General features: G+C 38.5%; 1 protein-coding gene across 1 annotated transcript; it reads right to left on the bottom strand.

The window, feature by feature from the left end:
* Positions 1 to 9,453: 9,453 nt before the first annotated feature.
* LOC112194618 (protein WUSCHEL-like) lies at positions 9,454 to 9,906 on the bottom strand. The gene has a single exon (XM_024334832.1). It carries the CDS (start codon positions 9,904 to 9,906, stop codon positions 9,454 to 9,456), a length of 453 nt encoding a protein of 150 aa, XP_024190600.1.
* Between the last annotated feature and the right edge of the window lie 11,379 nt (positions 9,907 to 21,285).

Below are 21,285 nucleotides of genomic sequence, written 5' to 3'. Positions count from 1 at the left end.
AACAAGCCACATAATAATAATAACAAGAAGAAAAACAACAACATTTATTGATGAGGATTATGACATGACAATAAATTGTCAATTATTACCTCACCTAGCATAGATATTCTCCTAGCATCTTCTATTTGACCAAACATGTTGGATAAGGTCATTTCGTAAATTATTATTTCCAACACGAGAGCGTATCCTTCGGTAACGAGACATGTATTCAGTCATTGTGATATGTCCGGTTCTTGGAATACACGGCAAATTTGGGCCATCATATATTCTTACCCGAGCTCTCCTTGACCTATTTGGATTCAGATCATCATCGTCGGACTCACCATGTAGTAGTCATCTCGTTCATCCTCAACAATCATGTTATGAAGTATTATGCAAGCCAACAGGATTGTCGATAATGATTCTCGCTCCCAACCTCTTGCAGGTTGCCTAATAATTGCAAATCGTGCTTGCAGAATCCCAAATGCTCTTTCGACATCCTTGCGGTACGCCTCCTGCTTGGTGGAAAAGTACACTTCTGCATCATTCTCAGGATGTTTGATTGATTGCACAAGTCACCCATTTAGGGTAGATGTCATCAGCAAGGTAGTACCCAAACTCGTTAGGAGTCCCGTTGACATGGTAATTAAGTTGTGGTGCCTCACCTGTTGTTACAGCATCAAATAATGGTGAACATCCGAGAACAGTGATGTCATTTTGGGCTCCACGGATTCTAAAGAAAGCATGCTAGATCCAAGTGTCTGGACCTGCCACAGCTTCAAGAACAATGGTTGGTTTTTTTGATTTGCGGCTGAAGCTGCCTTCCCATCCCACTGGACAAGTTTTCCACTGCCAATGCATACAATCAAGCAAACCTATCATTCCAGGAAATCCTCGTCGCCCAGCTCTTTGTAAAAGCTTATCCAAATCTTCTGTTGTAGGAGCCCAAAGGTAGCGTTCTTGATAAATGGTGACAATAGTACGACAAAATCGACTAAGGTTCTCAATGGCGGTCGATTCAGGCATACAGAATGATTCATCTAAGGAATCAGCCAAGCATGCAGTAGCTAGCATTCGAAGAGCGCACGTCAATTTCTGGTGAGGCGAGAAGCCCAGACGCCCAACACAATCTTATGACTACCTAAAGTATGGATCCGCCGTCTGGACATGCTCCAACATGCGGAGGAACACTTCACGCCTCATCCTGTAACGTCGTCTGAAAGTTTCAGCATGGTACACAGGGTTAGCTACAAAGTAATCATTTAACAACTTTTCATTCGCTACCTAGCATGATCGGTGATGGGTAGAGTGGCCTGGAACAGAACCTCCCCATTGCGGTTGTTGATGGAGTGGGTTAGTAGCCAACCAGCTAACTGCTTTTGCCATAAGTTATGTTGTATTTCTTCGCCTCTGCGCATCATATTCTTCATCTTCTTCGTCATCTTTCTCGTCTTCACGTTGCCTCTCATTCCACTGAGAAAACTAGTTGGAATTCATTGCAAAATAAAAGGAAAATTTACTGAACAAACAATTAGAGAAGAAATAGATGAGATAGTGATATATGCAATCGAAAGACCTCTTTTTATTGAGGTTTGTAGCTGAAGATAGAATAGCCACGTATGCATAAAATCTAATCGAAAATCTAGGGAGTTGATCACAATGCGACACGTGGCATTCACAAATACTATCCGAAAATTTGATAAGGTCTACAATGATTAGTTTTGCCATGTCGACAATATATCTAATCGGGAATCTAGGGATTTACTGTGAAGGGGCACGTGGCACTTAAAAATCCTATCCGAAAATGTTATAAAAAATACCACATAGATACCTCATCCAAACATATAACACTTTAAAAAAAATTAATTTTTGTCTCCAAAATTAATTTTGGTCTAAATTAAAATATTATTATAATACAATAAAATGATAAATTTGAAAAACATAATTTAAAACTATAAAATACTTGAAAGGGCTAAAATTTAGCCCTGCCTTACTGGAGATGGTTCACGATTTCAAGAATAAAAAATAATATTTCTGGGGCTAAATTATAGCCCTGGCCCTAATATAGCCCTCTCCTACAGGAGATGGCCTAAGGTTTTGGCCTTGGTCATACAACTTGAATAGCTCCAAGTCAATAAAAATTAATCACTTCTTTCAGTGAATCAAACTGTGGTTAGATAATACTGGTGAAACTGGAATTGTTTTTTTTTTTTTTTTTGATTTCCTTGTCTTCCGTTTGTTTGGTTTAATATGAAACCTTTGATTGTTGAGATTTGTTTCTTGCTGACATTCAAGACCAATTGTACATACGTATAATTCATGTAAGTGTTTTTCTCATTTGCAGAGTGCCAAAGCCAAAGGTTGAAGCTTTCACTCGCTCTGAGCGACATATCTCTTTGAGGCTCGACTCTCCTTCAAGTAAACCCAAACCTCATTTCGTCTTCTTAATCCAACCTCTTACCTCTACTAATTATTGTAGTTTCTGTCCAATTTTTCATTGCTATTTTTTTTTTCTTTGGAATTCCTTGAATTGACTTGAAATCATTGCTTGTTTGGAATTCCTTGATATTGTAGCATAATATCCAGTACCCACTAGCTCTGCCTCATACCACCACCAGCAACAAATCCCGGTTTGCACAAAACTAGAACCCACCAACTGTAACACCGATCATTTAGAATACAGGCACAATATAAGTAAAGAGGTTTAGTTTAATTCGTTCTCGTATTGTCCGTCAAATGTTTGATCTTCAGTAACAGTGGCACATGTTACCTATATTTACTTAGCCTTATTGGATACGTACATTTTTATTATATGCTTTGAATATGGAAACAGTAAAGGAAAAAAAAAACAGAAGAATTAATACACAAATCGTAGATACTTGGTTATTAAATTGTTGTTCGATCACTTAACTATGTTTTGTTTCTTGCTTGTTGAATTGACTTTGGAATTTACTTGAATTGACTAAACTTGCTGACATTCAAGACCAATTGTACATACACATACTTCATATAAGTGTTTTTCTCATTTGTAGAGTGCCAAAGTCAAAGGTTGAAGCTTTCACTCACTCTGAGTGGCATATCTCTTTGAGGCTCGACTCTCCTTCAGGTAAACTCTTACTTCATTTCGTCTTCTTAATCCAATCTCTTACCTGTACTAATTTATTTATTCAGAAAACTCCATGAGTTTTTTTCATCTATACTGAGCAAAGTTATGAGCTTTTCTTTTAAATTTTTTTCCAGTGCTATCATGTTATACTATATATGGAAGCTGCACTAATTTTCATTTCTTTTATATATCTCAAATTGTTTGATCAGTTGCATAGTTCTTGATTACACGGATTTATATACGTATGATTATATCTAAAACACTAGGAATAAGACAATCCTAATGTCAAATACTATGTAAGTAAACTTTATTTATTTATTTTGTAGCAAATAAATGGAGTTATGGATTTCAGAAGAAATTGTGCGAAAATAGAGTTAATTGGAATTACCGACAAAAAGTCGAATTGTCGATGTTGTCAACCAAAGTCAAAGCCAAAAAAGAAGCATAAGGCAATTACGCATAGTTGTGGGTATGTGCGTGAAATTACAAGAAAAAGAAGAAGAAAATTGAAGAAAAGTGTTAATTAATCACTGATTTGATTGATTAACTATTGATTTGGTTAATTAATCATTAATTTTATTAATTAAGTAAGAAGTTGAGCAACATTGCACGTGCAGATTTGTATATAATTGGTTGAAAACCAATTCAGCTTTGACATGTGGCACCCATGGTTTAATTAAACCATGATTCTCATCTCGTCCATCTCTTCTTCACGTGCCGATTTTCTTCCCTCTCCCTCTCCTTTATTGCCATGTGGCCCTTATCTCTATTCATTCCAGTTGCAGCCCTTTGCAGCCACATAATGGACGTACCCGTTTAATTGTCTCTCTTTCCATTTTAACTTTTCATCACCAAGTTTCATTCTTTCAAGGGAAACTAAGGGGCTTTCACTACATATCATCAAGGCTTCATCACCACAAAATGATTTTGGCTTGGTAAAGAGTGGGGGCTTAATCTCAAGTTGGGTTCATATTTGCCTATAGCAAATTGTGAGTTTAACTTGTGTTCCCTCTCTCTTCTATCATTTCTCTTAATTTCTTATGTATTTGATGATGTATTTGATAATGAGTTGTGAGTAGTTCAATTTTGGGAGTTAGGGTTGTGAAACTCTAACTCATCTTGTATAAATATTGATGTTTTAATTTTAATAAATGCAATTTCCATTGTGTATGCTTTAAATCCGAATTTATTGGTCCTTAGAAGCATGTTTCTAGGCTTTGTCACCCTTTGAAATTATGTTGTGGGCAATTGTGATGAGTAGATTGATAAATTGACAACTTATTGGTCTTGTTGCATCTAGGATTTAAGTGTGGTGACCATTAGCTAGCTTAATTGTAGCTAAGCGTACTTGGGTCTCTATTATCTTGCTCTCTAGGCCTCTAATTTTGGATATTGCGGGCTTAACCGGCGTAATGCCTAAATTAGAGAGTTGATTGTGGCCTTAACCGTCATAGTCAATACACTGAAAGGATAATTGGTTTAGTAGCCTTAACCGATACTAGATATATACGAGACCCGACACATATAGGAAATGCATGCATTTGTGAAATTGGCATCTCTATTTACAAGATATAGTTAGTGTGAATCACCTGACACTCCCATGTTCTCATTAATTTGAAATCCGAACTTAATTTTTTGCTTGATAATTAGTTGTTTGCTTTTATTTTAGTTTGCATTTAATTTAGTTAATTCTCAATTCAAAATTCCCGAACAAAATTGTAAGACCCAAAAAATCCAAATGTTTTCGCGGTAGTAGGAGCGAGTACGAAGCTTGGAGAAGTTGTGGAATTAGTTCGAACGATTTTATTTTCGAAAACGTACGTTATTTAGGGGCTCGCGAAAGTTGACATTTTATACGTTCAAAATTTGGGAAAACTTTCTTCATGAAAGTCGTAGAGCTCGTCGATACGAACTCGTGCATATATAGAACGCGAAAATTGGAGTTTTTGTGAATTAATTATGAATTTTTGAAGATATTTCCATTTTGGTATAAAACAATTTCCATTTCCGGAAATTGCAAAGGAGGACATAATTTTCTGAAAACAGAAATCGGCCCCCTTTTCTCTCCCGAGCCTAGCAGCTGCAGCTCCTTTCGCCGGCTTTGTTCTCCCTCATCCGGCCACCAATCGGCGCGATTCCAAAGGTAATCCTGCTCGTCTCAGTCCCCTCTAAACTCTGTGGTGGTTATTCGTCGTGAGAAGCACCGTACACAGCGGTACAAGGCCGAGAAATGGAGCTGCCAACGATGAAATTTCCCTCATGGGTTCTCACTCCTCCGGCCACCATAGCTCATGATTATTGGGGGCTTTTCTAGCCCAGAAGACGTAGATGCACTCCTCAAAACGTCTTCCAACGATTCGATCTTTGGAGATCAAATTTTGGAACTTTTGAAACTAGGGTTCATCGGTTTTCAAAACTTGCGAGGTAAATTCCGGCCAAATGGCTTTGTTTCAGACTTCGTGCTAGTTATCAAAGTTTCAATTGGAGTTGCGATGAAGATCTTTTGTGTTGGAAGTTTTGTCTAATTTTGACTATGGATGGGCGGCGGTGCCGCCACTGTGATGGTGGTTTCCGGCGACCTCGGGCCACCCCAAGGACAGTTTCTGTCCATTTTTGTGTTCTACGTATCGATACGATCGTTTGCATATATAATTCATAATTTTTGGAGATCGTATGATTAAGTTATGAATTTTTACGTTTTCGATCGATTTTGATCATATGATTTGTGATCTGTGAAGATTGGACCGTCCGATGGACTTGTAGTTTTGATATATTGTTCGTATGACCGTACCAGTGACTTTGTGTTGTCATGGGCAAAGATCCAACCGTTGAATCTTCGTATGATTACAAAACAGTGACTATGGAGGCGATTCGTGAGAATCCGTCAGTCGGATTTTCGTATAACTTAGAATCCGACAATTGGATGGTAGTTTATGTATGTTTTGGAATTGTTGGCTAAATTCAAGTCACATTTGATTAGGTGATTGACGATTTTTACTTGGGTGAGCGGTTTCAGGGTGAGTGGTGTTTAATTGAAGACGCAGCTGGAGTATCGAGGTGAGTAAATCTCACATGATTCATATTACGAACCGAAATTACTTTACTTATATCGTAATGGATTGAAAATGTTCTTACGGAAATGAATATTTGTTTTAAAATACATGGACTTGATCAACTACGGTCCATAGGTAAGTAAAACGATTTTAATTATACAAAATGAATTTCATGATTTTCTCGTGTGAACTATAGTTGGTATTAGTGGTCACTCCTGAGTGAGTGATTACGTATATATATATTTACGTGATTCTATATGGAATTGTGTGACTTGGAGATATGTGGTTTTATAATAATTTAATTGATGTGAAATTGAAAACTTGATTTACCATATTCATTTATGATAATAGTGATGGGTGGAATTATATTGAAAATTCATGGATGACGTGGTATTGAGTGATGATATGATTGAGTATGGATTGGTGATTTTTGGAGTTGTATTTTGAGTACATATATACACAATAATAGTACGTATCATGGAATTATTGATCCTATTGTGTGAAAGAATATTATTGTACTCGATTTTGGATTTAGGGTCGATGTAGTGACCGGTATGAGGGAATCGGATGCCCTAATACTAGATAGATGATGGGCTACGATTGGTTGAGTGTAAGAGATGCCACAACCCTTATGGGATGATGGGCTAAGTTGAGTATGTGTATCGGACGTTCTATGCTGATGAACTACGATAAATGACAATCATGTCGGATGCCATAACCTAGGCCAGGTGATGGGCTACGATTCAGTTAGAGCTCTAGTCTGTCAGTCACCGTATTTGTATAAATACGCTTTCGGGGTTTTGGGAAGAAAGATGTGAGTTTTGATCCCGTATTAATTCTTGGTGATTTGGAGTTGATGATTTTAGTGACTGAATTGTGGGATTGTGGATTTCTTTGTGGATGTTGAGATTGGGTGTGTTTACTTGAGTTAAAAGATTTGTGAGATAATAAATCAACCGTTCTTTTCTTTTACTCATACGGGCTGTCAAAAGCTTACCGGGTTTTGTGTTGTTGCAATCCCGGTACACTATTCAAACGGTGTAGCAGGTAATCCTACAGGACAGGAGAATCAGGAAGGTGATCGAGCTGCGTAGAGTAGCTGCTTTATGATACTCTGAATTTCTATTGTGAGGTTGGTTATGCTCATTTAGAGCTTTACAATTTTACTTTGTACAAGTGAGTTGTAATAATTAACTCGAGGTTTCGAGATTTGAAATTTGAGTGCAAGTGGTGTGGTTGTTTCTGAGAAAAAAATTCAGAACGTTTATTTGTTGTAGTTGTTTAATTCATGTTTCGGATTTGAATTTGTTATTCAAAATCCGGGGCGTGACAGTTTGGTATCAGAGCGTAAGGTACATATTTGGTGATATGTCAATACTTACCGAGTGATGGCCCGTCTGCAGCGGATCCCCATTGTGTGCTCTGTGGTATTGGCAAAGTCATTGGGTATGTGTGAGTGTTAGGAGTTGTTTAGGCCGCTAAGTCATTTTAGGAACGTGAATACCTTCCCTGTAGTATTGACTTGGTTAATATGGACTTGTATGTGACTTACACTGTGTTTTAAGTGTTATACGTGTATTAACCAAGCATACTATACTTCTTAGGTGATGGACATTCGGAGGGGTAGTCCTTAGAACCATAGAGTTGTCTTGTTGGTTCGTATTAGAATAAGTTTAGTTGCCGCGAGTTGCAATATTCGAGGAATGGGAACCTCCGGATTTAACTCTGTTGAGTCGGTGAGGATTGTTTTATGGAAATGAGCTTCTTTTGTATGTTGAAGTGTTTGGTTGAAGTGTTTGGTTGAAGGCATGGTGTTGACCTATGCACATATCTAATGTGGATACGGTATTAATCGATAGTAATTTTGCGTTCTTAATTTGGATGTGCAGATGTTTTTAGATGGGATGTACGTATCAAGGATTAGATATCTTGTTTTGTAACGAGATGTCTTAGTGGAGTTTTGGTAATTGACATGTGATGCGTGTTTAAAGTGACTCTGAGGCAACTATGCTGACCTTGTGTGAGATTGAATTCTTAGTGTAGACTAAGAAGGTTGTGTGGTGATTCTATGTACACTACGCGATGAATTTTTAGAAGGAGAAGTTATGAGTAAAAGCATGGGTTTTTCCCTGATGTCTATAGTAGACTTGTGCCTGTGGCAGCCTTTGTGGCAGTGCTAGTAGTGATTTTGTAGCAGCTTTCGTACAATGCTTATGTGACAGGCAGCTTGTGTAGTAGTGCTTGTGTGGTAGCTTTTGTGGCAGTGCGTAGTGCTTTTGTAGCAGTTTTTATGACAGTACTTGTAGTGCTTGGGTGGTAGTTTGTGTGACAAAGAATTGTGTGGGGGCTAGATAAAGCTAGACTTTATCTTGATTTTGTTCTAAGGTGGCAGGACACCTGTTAAGCAGTGATTAGATGATCCGTTGATATCGTGATAGAGTTTTATGTAGGGTTTTGGTCTATGGAAAGCTTCATGTAATTCCCTGATAGGATAACTGCGAAGGAACAGTACATCGATAGTTGCAGTTAAAGTGATAAGGTCCTCTTTCAATTTTAAAAGTACTAGGGTTACGTTACAATTGTCGTGGATCAAATACTGTTGTGAGGACAGGAGTCTGAACTATGATGTCGTTAGTATGAGATACTACAATTACAGAGATATGACTCATGAGATGTTGGGTTGCATCCAAGTGGGGTGGTGGAGTGTGTCATTGGCGAGATACTAGGTATTATACCAGTATCAATTAGTCAATCTACGCTTGCCTTAATTCGTGGAGTATAGGCTATTCTTAGAAGTACGATGAAGTACTCAAAGTGCAAGTATAGCATTTATCCGCAGATTGTTGGACGGATTGAACGAATGAACCAAGTGTTGAAGGTTATCTTAAAGGCATTGTCCTAGCATTTGAGCTAAGGTGATAATGTTGTTTTGTAACCCTAGGAGTGCTAGTGTTGTATTATCAATGCTTTGGAACAGATATTGTTGTGATGATAGGATTTTGAATTGTGTTGTAGTCAGGGTGAGATATTAGGTGCTTTACTAGTATCGATTGGTGAATCAAGATATGTCTTACGTAGGAGTGGAGACTAATCTAGAAAGCTTCGAGAAATTACTAGAAGTACGATGCAGCAGAGTTGGCCAAGGTTTTGAAAGAACAATGGGTGACTAAGGTTCAATCCTTGGTGCTATTGTTGGTTTAAAAAAAAAAAAAAAAGGACTACATACATTCAGTCTTATTGTTTCAGCTACATTTCAAAAAAATAAAAATAAAAAGAGGAAAAAAAAAAAGAAAAAGAAAAGGGGACTACACTATACTAAGCCAAGTCAGCAGCTCCAGAGGGGTTGAGGCTGAGCTCAAGGGAAATGTGAGAGCCACCGTTGTAGCTGCCCAAGCCACCAGAATAGTAACCATAGCCGCTACCTCCCTCGAAAGTAGTCTTCAGGTTGCCAAGGATGTCCTCACCGTGCATGGGGAACAGAGGAAGAGTTTCAATCTCCTGGTGATCTTCTCCTCGTTGTTCCATGAAAGTTTGTTCTTCTTTTGTGCCAAAGGAAGTCGTACTAGTATTAGTATTGAAGGGTGAGAAGGAATATGGGTCAACACTGCAGCCGACCCATGACCCAAAATTTAGATCAATGGATCCACCAGCACCAGTAGAGGTAGTGGACCCAAAATTGAGATCAATGGATCCACCAGCATCAGTAGAACTAGTGGACCCAAAATTGAGATCGATAGATCCACCAACACCAGAAGAACTAGTTACCATGGGCACCTGAACGTCCTGATTTAACCTCTTCTTCTGCTTCTCTCGAGCCTTGAGGTTCTGGAACAAAAAAAAAAGACGTTCTTGCCCTCAATCTATCTATACTGTTTCAGATGGAGACAGATCTCTTGAATTTGCTCTGTAGTTGGGTACTTAACTCCCTTGTCATAGTAAAGCTCCTTGAGGATTCTTATCTGATCTGGAGTGGGAGTCCACCGGGTACGGCTCTGCCTGAAAGGCATGTTGGCACTACTCCCGGCTGCTTGGTTGCTTCCTCCATCCTCGATTAGTTGCTGGATTTGTGGTTCCAGAGGTTGCTGGATTTGTAGTTCCAGAGGTTGTTGGATTTGTGATTCCATTAGTTGTTGGGTTTGTGGTTTCATTGGTGATGGGTTGAGAGAATGTGAGAATTGAAGAAACGGTGATGAGGAGTGATTAAAGAAAATTGCAGTTAGAAGGATTGGGACTGAGGAAATGATGTTGGAATTGGGGATTTGAGTTTATCTGATGGAGGAAGAGTTAGACTTGAGTTAGTTGAAGAGAAAAGTCAAAAGTAGTGTCAGAAAAGTAGAGTAAAATGCGGAAAAGAAAAGTTTGTTGGCTCGTGGGGTGCGCGTAAGGGAACCAAACGAATCTCGAGGAGCTGTGGCAGACAAACTGTAGCCGAGAGTAGATCTGATTTCCGTAAATTACGGAAAATACAAGTCGTGGCAGATGGACCGTACAAGGGCATGTTTTGGATCAATGCCCTCACTGTAGCTGTGGGTGGAGGCCCGATGGGCCGGATTTCTGAAATAGTTTTGGAGTATGTCATGGGCCAGATTTCTGCAACAGTTTTGGTGTATTTCATGGGCCGAATTGCTGAAACAGTTTGGTTTAAATAAAAAGAATTGCATGGATAACAACGAGAGCAGCTGGTACTCTAGTGGTGGAGAGCGAAGCTCTTGTACATGAGGTCTGAGGTTCGAACCTTGCCTCTCTTTTGTTCTTATTATGTTCGCATAAGACATAATAAGTATAACATTTGTACTTATAATAATGAGAGCAGCTCATGCTTCAGTGGTTGGGAGCAAAGCCTTGGTGTATGGGGTCTGGACTTCGAACCTTGCCTCCTACAAGTTTTATGTTTTTGTATATGCTTCGGTATGCAGACGTATATACGGTCAGTACGGTATACAGACAGTATGTAAAACTTCATACCTTAGCCGAGCCGAAGGCAGCCAATCGGTACAGCTGAGCCGAGCCGAGCCGAGCCGAGCTGAAGGTTGGTGGGCCGAGTTTTCAGCCCAAATTGGTTTAGGCCGGTGCGAATTGCATGCTTGAATTTCACTATGGAGGTTTACCGTGATGTTAATTGAGTAGCGAAATGCTTTGTGGGAGTGTTTACTGTACTTGTATGCCAATACAGGATGACGATCTGTGTGAAAACAACTATATGTGCAATGCCACTTGGTGATTTGGGTATGGGTTGCTTGAGGCAATTGTTGTGTTGTAATTTTGAGAAATGTTGATTGCGAAAGAATATTGTGTTGTTGACTTAAGTTGAAATGAAGGTTTCATTTGTGAATTCTTGTTGGGTGGGTTTACATTAGTGATGAATTGATTTAGTTGCTATTGGGATGTATTTTTATACATAGGGCCGTAGCTTTGTAGATTACTACAGTTTTGGTAAAAATGGAGATTCGATGGTTAGGTTAACCTTTTATTCTAGAATTCTTGTGGAGAAGCATTTTGCTTGAGCCTAAGCTGAAGAAGAATTTTTCTATGGAGATAGTGTAGTCAAGCGTAGTATAGTTGAAGTAGAAATTATTGTGACCACATTTGGTGCTTGGTTAGTATTCTGTTTGAATTACAGAAAAATCTTAATCGGGAGAAATTGACTTGCGATTAAATTTCGGGACGAAATTTCTTTAAGGAGGGTAGATTGTAATACCCGAAAAATCCAAATTAAATTCCGTGGATTTTTACAAATATTTTCGCGGTAGTAAGAGCGAGTACGAAGCTTGGAGAAGTTGTGGAATTAGTTCGAACGATTTTATTTTCGAAAACGTACATTATTTAGGGGCTCGTGAAAGTTGACTTTTTATACGTTCAAAATTTAGGAAAACTTCCTTCATGAAAGTCGTAGAGTTCGTCGATACGAACTCGTGCATATGTAGAACGCAAAAATCGGAGTTTTTGTGAATTAATTATGAATTTTTGAAGATATTTCCATTTTGGTATAAAACAATTTCCATTTCAAGAAATTGCAAAGGAGGACATAATTTTCTGAAAACAGAAATCGGCCTCCTCTTCTCTCCCGAGCCCAGCAGCTGCAGCTCCTTTCGCCGGCTTCGTTCTCCCTCATCAGGCCACCAATCGGCTCGATTCCAAAGGGAATCCGGCTTGCCTCAGTCCCCTCTACACGCCTGTGGTGGTGATTTCATCGTGAGAAGCACCGTACACGGCGGTACAAGGCCGAGAAATGGAGCTGCCGACATTGAAATCGTCCCCATGGGTTCTCACTCCTCCGGCCACCATAGCTCGTGATTCTTGGGGGCTTTTCTAGCCCAGAAGACGTAGATGCTCTCCTAAAAATGTCTTGCAACGATTCGATCTGTGGGGATCTAATTTTGGAACTTTTGAAACTAGGGTTCATCGGTTTTCAAAATTTGCAAGGTAAATTCCGGTCAAATGGCTTTGTTTCAGACTTTGTGCTAGTTATGAAAGTTTCAATTGGAGTTGAGATGAAGATCTTTTGTGTTGGAAGTTTTGTCTAATTTTGACTGTGGATGGGCGGCGGTGCCGCCACTATGATGATGGTTTCCGGTGACCTCCGGCCACCCCAAGGACAGTTTCTGTCCATTTTTGTGTTATACGTGTCGATACGATCGTTTGCATATATAATTCATAATTTTTGGAGATTGTATGATTAAGTTATGAATTTTTACGTTTTCTATCGATTTCGATCGTTTGATTTGTGATCTGTGAAGATCGGACCATCCGATGGACTTGTAGTTTTGATATATTGATCGTATGACCGTCCCAGTGACTCTGTGTTGTCATGGGCAAAGATCTGACCGTTGGATCTTCGGATGATTACAAAACAGTGATTATGGAGGCGATTCGTGAGAATCTGTCCGTCGGATTTTCGTATAACTTAGAATCCGACAATTGGATGGTAGTTTATGTATGTTTTGGAATTGTTGGCTAAATTCAAGTCACATTTGATTAGGTGATTGACGGTTTTTACTTGGGTGAGCGGTTTCAGGGTGAGTGGTGTTTAATTGAAGACGCAGCTAGGGTATCGAGGTGAGTGAATCTCACATGGTTCATATTACGAATCGAAATTACTTTACTTATATCGTAATGGATTGAAAATGTTCTTACGGAAATGAATATTTGTTTTAAAATACATGGACTTGATTAACTATGGTTCATAGGTAAGTAAAACGATTTTAATTATACAAAATGAATTTCATGATTTTCTCGTGTGAACTATAGTTGGTATTCATGATTTTCTCTTGGAGAATAATTCAAGGGATGTAACCACTATATATAGGGGCTATTCTAGAAGTCTAAATCATCCCTCTACACATCAAAATTCGTCCAAAAAACCCTTTAAACTTGTTTATACGGTTTCACATCAAAGCAAGGGAAGAATCACCGTACCATCCTCCTTCCATCACCGTGAGCTGCATAGAAGCCTCCTCTGTGTCCTTTGAGCTTTGAAGACCTGCTGCTGTGGCTGCTTTTCATCCACACTTCATCAAACTTTCACTTCTATCCTTTGTAATTGAATTCTTTAATATGCTTTTGATTGTGGACATCATAGTTGTGAGTAACTAATTTTCTTTATAGTTAGGGGCTATTTTGATCGCCCAATTATGTGCAATATATGATTATTTTTCTCCTTAATTTCTATGCTATTCTATGTGATTGGCCATATTGATTAGTTTCATAGAAAACTCTAGCTTGCATGTTTTATGTTCTTTGAGTGCATGCTTAGAATGTTTTGCATGTATATGTATCTAGAATTAAGAGATCGAGCATCTTTCTGCATCTTATTTAACAAGTAGCGACTACTATAGGAGAATAGTAAATCAATATGTGCTTAAGTTATTGAATAGACATGCTTTTTGTACTAGGATGAACTTAATCAACAATCAAACTTCCGTTGTTCTTAATGATCTATGCATCAGTTGAATAAACATGTTATGTGCTTTCACTATATGTTTTGAGATCGCATGCTTATAATGTTTTTAACTTGAGTGCATTCACTAAGTTAGATAACCTAAGGGAAGTAATAAGAACTTATGCATGCATTCATGGCTTGTTCTTGATTGTTGTCTCTCACAAGCATAATAAAGGAATTAGGAGTCAATGATCAAATTTGCATATGATTGGTGGTGGATTTACATGCTCTTAACTATCTCATCTTATTGATATTTCTCAAACCATAAATCATCTTTTCTTTGTTTTCTTGTGTTTACAAAATTAAAAACCCCATTTTCCTTTTGTTTTATATTCGTCATCTTCTCTTTCTTCTTCTTATCTTCATTAATTTTAGATAGTTGATTTGTTTTGTGTTTTGTGCGTCTTGCGTGAATTGTTTGGAGTACCCTCAATCCCCGGCCTTTAACAATACCCTAGTTACTCTATTCTACAATCGTCTGTAGGGTTATAAGTTGTACTCTCATTTTTTGCGTATCAACGGTCATAAATGCGGCAATGATGACAACCATAAAGTGCGGTAGTAATTACAGGTTTAAATACGGTAGTAATTATGACTTATTGCCCAAGTCGTCCCACACCTATAAATCGGTGGCACAACCACCAAGTAGGACATCTCATTCTGATTCATTCTACTATACTTGACTAAAAGATTTACTGATTTAGGATAAGAGGATTTTCTATAGGTAGCAAAAGATAACTAAATAAAACATAGGAAAAACATAAAAAGAATGGAAGGGGAAAATAAAGGGAAAATGGATGAGTCGTACGTCTCTGCACCTTAGGCGTCTACATTGTGCTCCTGAGACTTCTCTCCTCATGCAAATTCGTGCTCCCTTATATAGGGAAGATTTCTGCTCATCTTTGGCTTCATGTTTCCTTGTAAGACTTGAGAATAGATTCCTTTCTTGATTTGGAATGGGAAAAGCTTGAAATATCTTCAGAAAAAGTATGAATAAGTTCATCATTTAATGTTCATCTGAATTAACTTCCTTGAAACATTACGATTGATGAACTTGTGCCACGGTACATGAGTTCTCCACGAATGTTTGTAAATTCCCGAGCAGATTTCCTGTTCTGACCTATCTTCACTCAAACAATCATAACTTTCTCCAAAAGTATCGAAATCAAGATCTGTAAAATTCTACAGAAATTAGACATCCGTAGCTTTCTAATGATATAAAGCTCATTATCTGATTCAATCTCTGTAACTCCCAGTATTTCAGGGAAGTTGGGTGTTCTGCACATACAGATTCTCAGTCTCAGATTGCACATTGCCTTTCAATCCTACTTAGCTCATTTTGGCTTCTTTTCTTCTTTCTATGGAAAAAACCTACAAAAAAACTAAAAGATGTAAATGAATCATAAATAAAGAGAACTAAACAAAAATATGAAGATTAAGAGGCATAGAAATATAGGATAATATGAGCACATCAGTACCCCCTTTTCTTCGAGCCGACATTTAAATTTCGAGTCAACGGTCCAAATAAGCTTCTAGATTGTTCTTGATCAACTCTCGCTCCAGTCTGTATTTATTGGTGAGTCAAAGTCCGATATGGAGATTTTCTTCACCAACAAGTGGCACCGTCTGTTGGAACACTTTTCCCTATAAGGTGATGGCGGGAGCTGCACCTCAAGGAATCTCATTTTTGTCACTAAGGAATGGGAGTGATGAAATCTAGGCTCCAAACAACATGACCCTGAACCAAGTTGGCGACATGAACTTGCCTCCAATAGAAGAGGGGCAAAGGCTGAGGCAACAACTCGAACAACTCAAAAAGGTTAAACAAGATCGGGAGGATCGTCGAAGGAGGAATCTCGAATGAATCCTAGTACTTGACAGTGACTCGTCGCATGATGAACTTAGTGACACTCGCCAAATCAATAGAGTCACCAACTCAAGAGTCAGAGGCGTTGCCAATGGAGGATTAGGCAGAACCCTAGTTGAGGAGCTGGATAGAACATTGAAAGTAGAACCAAATAACAGAACAGGTGCAGGACGTGCCAAGATGGCGAGAAATGACTAGTGGTGTCAGAAGATGGAGAAAATAATCAAGGAATGCAAATGGGTAGGCCTGAGAGATTTCGCAACTGAAATTGCAAAAGACATCGGTAAATCTTCGTTTATTAATGCTACATACTCAACACCGAGAAGCCTCGAAGGCTCACCACCCCGTGTTCCAAAAGTATGATTGGACCACTGACCCGATAGACCATATTAATGGGTACCAACAACAGATGTCCATCGAGACAACTGATGAGAAGCTGATGTGCAAACTCTTCTCCTCAAGCCTCACAGGGACCGCGCTAACATTGTTCCAAGACCTCAAGCCTCAATCAATTCCAGATTTTGACACTTTGAGCCGAACCTTTATCTCTCAATATTTATGCAGTCGCAAGCAAAAGAAGGACATGGTGACCTTGTTCAACACTTAGCAAAAAATAGGAGAGGAAATAGGGTATTTCTTCAAGAGATTCAAGGTAGAAATGATGCACGTCAATTGTGACCCTCAGTGCGCAGCAATCACATTTCGAGAAGGACTCCCAATTTTCATTTTCACGGATTCCAAACATACCCTCATTAAATACCTTATGTGCAGAAAATAATAATTTTAAATACATTGATTTGTAGTCTTAATTAATTGCAATGTAATCAATATTTTAATTAAGCAATGATGGATATCTTAATTAAGCAATTAAGCTTAATTAGTTAGTTAGCTAATTAAGCTTAATTGGCAAAACATGCAACATGCAAGGATGATGGGTTAATTACCACTTGACATGTGGCAATCATGAACCTATTCACTCATTTGTCAAACCCATCAGCACGTGCCTCCTTATTCATTTCATCCATTTTTGCCTTCTCTCTCAGACACAAGCCGAATCACTCATCAATTAAGTGGATGTAGTCTTTATTCTGAATTATCCTTATACATATACATACATAGAAACACATTATACCATAAGTTTTGATTAACCAAATAGCATACTAACCTTGTCCGGATGCCATTGCTTCGGTTGATGTCGTCGTAGAATACAAGATCTTCTAGTCTCTCCAGTCTCCTTATGCTATATCTTAATGGGGCAGAATGTTTAGCGTATTGACTGTGAGCCTAGGGACCCCTGTATTTATATGGTCATATGTCTTAAAGTCCTAACCCATCGAGGATACAATAAGACACAACTTTATGACCAAGTAACCTTAATATATAGCATATCTTTAGGATCATATTATTCCTTTATTTGTTAGGTGTCCAAACAATATATCACATCACACAAACAATAAATCGTAACCGGATAATCATTATTATATTCTCAACGATTTAATCATTGACTAATTGGTTTCCTTAATATCGTTACAATACATGATATGTCCAATAAAGATATCTTACATTCTCCCACTTGGACTTTCATATATCATAATAGCAATACCAATCTTCAACTGATTAAATAATTCCTTAGTGCGCACGAGAATACATATATGATAATAACCCAACTCATGATCAGTCAAACATGTGACAAGTAAAGAGCTACACCACAGCTTACATAATCTTTTAATGTAAGAGTCCTATAACCACATTACTAGCACAATGTTCACATGATCATAAGATAATGCTTAAATGAAAATTATATGAAACTTTCTTTCATGTGATACCTTATTGTTTCATATGGTGGTCCACTTTATGATTTGAGCATCCTCAAATCTCCTGATGCTCCCAAGAAGCATGTATGCCACAACGAGCATACACTCCACTTTGCAATAAACCTTCAGGCAAAGTTAATCCTTCAATAGTTATCAATTAAAAACATAAGCTGCAGCAACAATATAAACCAATAAAAATGGTCTGAATAAGTGCACAAGTAACTTTTAAATATGGGTTCAATACATCCAAATAAATCTCAATGATATGTCATAAAATCCATAAAAGCATAAAAGAATAGTAAGACTAGATCTTTCAATATAGCCTCAGTCCTCCCAGAGCTTGCTTACAAGCTCCCACTATTCAATTAAATCGAAACTAGCAACTAATCCCATATTGAAAGTGTGCCTAATAAAATCTTTATTTGCTAAAGCTTTAGTAAGAGGATCTGCAAGCATGTTTGCAGTCTCTATGTAAGGTACTACTATCTCTTCACTCCTTGTCTTCTGTCTAACAAATAGCTGCTTCAAAGGTATTTGCTTAGAACTAGAAGAACGCTTGTTATTCTTGGCAAAGAACACAGCTGATGTATTATCACAATAAATGGTGATAGGGCGTTCTATAGAGTCCACTAGATGAGCCTGAGAAATAAATTTCTTCAGCCATATGCCATGAACTGTAGCTTCATGTAAAGCTGTGAATTCAGCTTGCATAGTAGAAGTGCAAATCGCCTTTTGCTTGATTGATCTCCAGGAAATAGCACCTCCAGCTAACATGAAAATAAAACTTGATGTAGACTTTCCTTCATCTTTGTCACGTCCTAAATCTGAATCCGAATAACCAACGAGTTTCAGATTGTCTACCCTTCTATAAGTGAGCATGTAATCTCTAGTTTCTTCAAGTATTGCAAAAGTCGCTTACCTGCATTCCAATGAATGATTCCAGGATTGGACTGATATCTACTGAGCATTCCAATTGCAAAAGCTAAATCTGGATGTGTGCATACGTGACACTCCCTATCAACGATGCATAAGGCTTTCCCTCTATCGATTCTTTCTCTAAGTTATTCTGTGGACATTGACCTTTATTAAATCTGTCTCCTCTCACCATAGGAACATCAATGCTTGCGCAACCTTCCATGTTGAACCTCTTCAAGACTCTATCAATGTAATTTGACTGAGAGAGACCCAAAAGCTTCCGTGATCTATCTCTCTTAATTTCTATGCCCAATACAAAAGAAACTTCTCCCAAATCTTTCATCTCAAAACTGCTTTCCAAAAAATTCTTTGTTTCAAGAATCAGATCTAGATTATTACTTGCTAGAAGAATGTCATCCACGTAGAGAACTAAGAAGATGAAATTCCTCCCATTGACCTTGAGATATATGCATGTTGAGAGAAAATTGCACACAGTGAGAGAAATATCACCCAACATAATTTCACTCGTATTCATTTAGTGAATAGAGTTTTTATTATTTTGGGTTCGACCCATTCAAGACAGAATGTGTCTCTTAATTACGATCCCTTGTTACAGGGAAACACCCTTTGATTCCATTTATGAAGAAACCAATTGATGGGATGTGTGTTTGTTTGTTTTTGCGGCTGCACCCGGACATTTGAATGGGTTGCCTACGTACCCTTGGAGAGGGATCAAGCCACTCGTAGTTCAAGAGTTCCAATGAGTGAATGACTCATTGGAGGGCTTTGATTTTGGAATGAGAGTAGTGTTTGGGATGAATTTGGTTTAAGTAGACCAGAGATTCGATTTTGTGTTTAGTACGCGGTTGCATCTAGATAAATTTGGTTCTAGATTGCCTACATACCCTTTGCGGGATCAAACCACATATAGTTCCGGCATTTGAGGTTTAGATGGGTACGTGACCCATTTATTTTGAATTTGTGTTTGGGAGAGGATTTAAAGCCCTTGAATTTGGTTCGGACTTTATTTGTGTGATTTGGAATGGATTTGTTTTTTTTGTGCTATTGGGAGAATTTGACTGGAGTCAGTGATTCATTTGGGACTGGCCGAATTTGACTGGTGGAGTCAGGGATTCTGTTTGGAGTTGTGGTTGCATCTAGTGGGTCGCTAGACTGCCTACATACCCTGTGAAGGGATCAAACCACTGTAGTTCATTATATTTGGGATTTTTGGTTTTGTACCAATTTTTACTCAACTGGTATGTATTTTGCACTTGTAGAGAAAACATGTTTTGGTGAACACTTGATTTTAGTAGAGTGTCCACTGATTTGAATTGGGCACCCGAACATGCCGAGTTTCATAATGGGCCTTGGATTTTGCAACGGGCTTTGTGTCGCCTTCTTCACTTGTCGGCGAGAAATTTGATTAGGCCCAAACTTTCGCGAAGTTGTGCAATAGGCTTTAAAATTGGGCTTCATACTGCTCTGAAATTAATTTGAGCCCAACAGCTTGCAACCTATGGATGGACACCCGTAAGTTTATATTTGCACCCAGTTTGAAGCCATCTGCGAGTCCTGCCTGTTCGACTTAGAGAGAGAATTTATTTGAGGCTCTAAACATATCACCGCTTCACCATGGCCATGTCACTTTGCTATTTTAATCCCCACAACAGCACCATGGTTTGACAATTATGCTTAATTGCATAATGAGATTTTTGTCTTGATGTGTATTGATCGGATCCCACCGCTAAGCCCTTTTCTTTCTTTCTTTTAAAAAAAAAAGGCATGATCATGGCTTTTATTTGGTCTCCTTAATCATTGTTCCACCACGTTATGATCACAGTGAGAGGGAAAAGATACAAAGTTTAACTAAACTTATGTTTCTTCAAAGCTTGTTGCTCTTTATGGTCTGACCCATATTCAAAGAAAGTTTGCAGCAAATGATAGCTTTAAATATATATAACTTAAAGCTTTTGTCTTCCAGAGCAATGATTTTTGACTTTAATTAAATGTGATTACTGCATACAGCTGCTTCCATTATGTATCTTCTGTAGCTTCAGTTCTGCGGCAAATAAGTGGAATTAAGCTTCCTTTTCTCTGTGTTGCCATAGCCATGAAACCAAAGCAAAGATTTCATTTTTCTTTTCTGCTGATCATGAGATTGCTTTTCTACCTTGCAGACATAATTTTGAAGGAAAGCATTGCAGGCGGCATCCGAACCACAGAGGTAGTCATGCTTGAAGCTTCTATATGTCTTCTGGGATTGCTCTGGTTTATTCCATCCTTTGTGGCATCTGGACTTCTTCATTCATGGTGGGTTGTGAGCTTCGACATTCATTGTCTTCACTACTCAAGCATCGCTGCAGCCACTTTGTGTTTTCTGCAGTTTTTGTGACCGCAGGGGAGCCAAGTAGAACACGCTGCTGATTTTTGATTAAAGGTAAACCGAGCATTCTGCAGACTTGTGGCTGGAGGTAGGCACCCTTTTATAGAGAGGTGGCCACTTTACTTTCAGGAGCAGCATTTTGATGATAACTTTGATGCAGGTGGAGCCGTAGCTTGGCGTTGAAACCCTGCACGGGGATCACTTTGGAGCAGCTTCCCCACTGATG

The sequence above is a fragment of the Rosa chinensis genome, chromosome 3 (assembly GCF_002994745.2).
Source record: "Rosa chinensis cultivar Old Blush chromosome 3, RchiOBHm-V2, whole genome shotgun sequence".
Taxonomy (NCBI): domain Eukaryota; kingdom Viridiplantae; phylum Streptophyta; class Magnoliopsida; order Rosales; family Rosaceae; genus Rosa; species Rosa chinensis.
The sequence above is the reverse complement of the archived record's forward strand: the minus strand, read 5'-3'. Positions and strand labels throughout refer to the sequence as shown.

Bases quoted from the DNA above. Each gene is read 5' to 3' on its own strand.
- LOC112194618 (XM_024334832.1), bottom strand. From the start codon at position 9,906: ATGGTAACTAGTTCTTCTGGTGTTGGTGGATCTATCGATCTCAATTTT.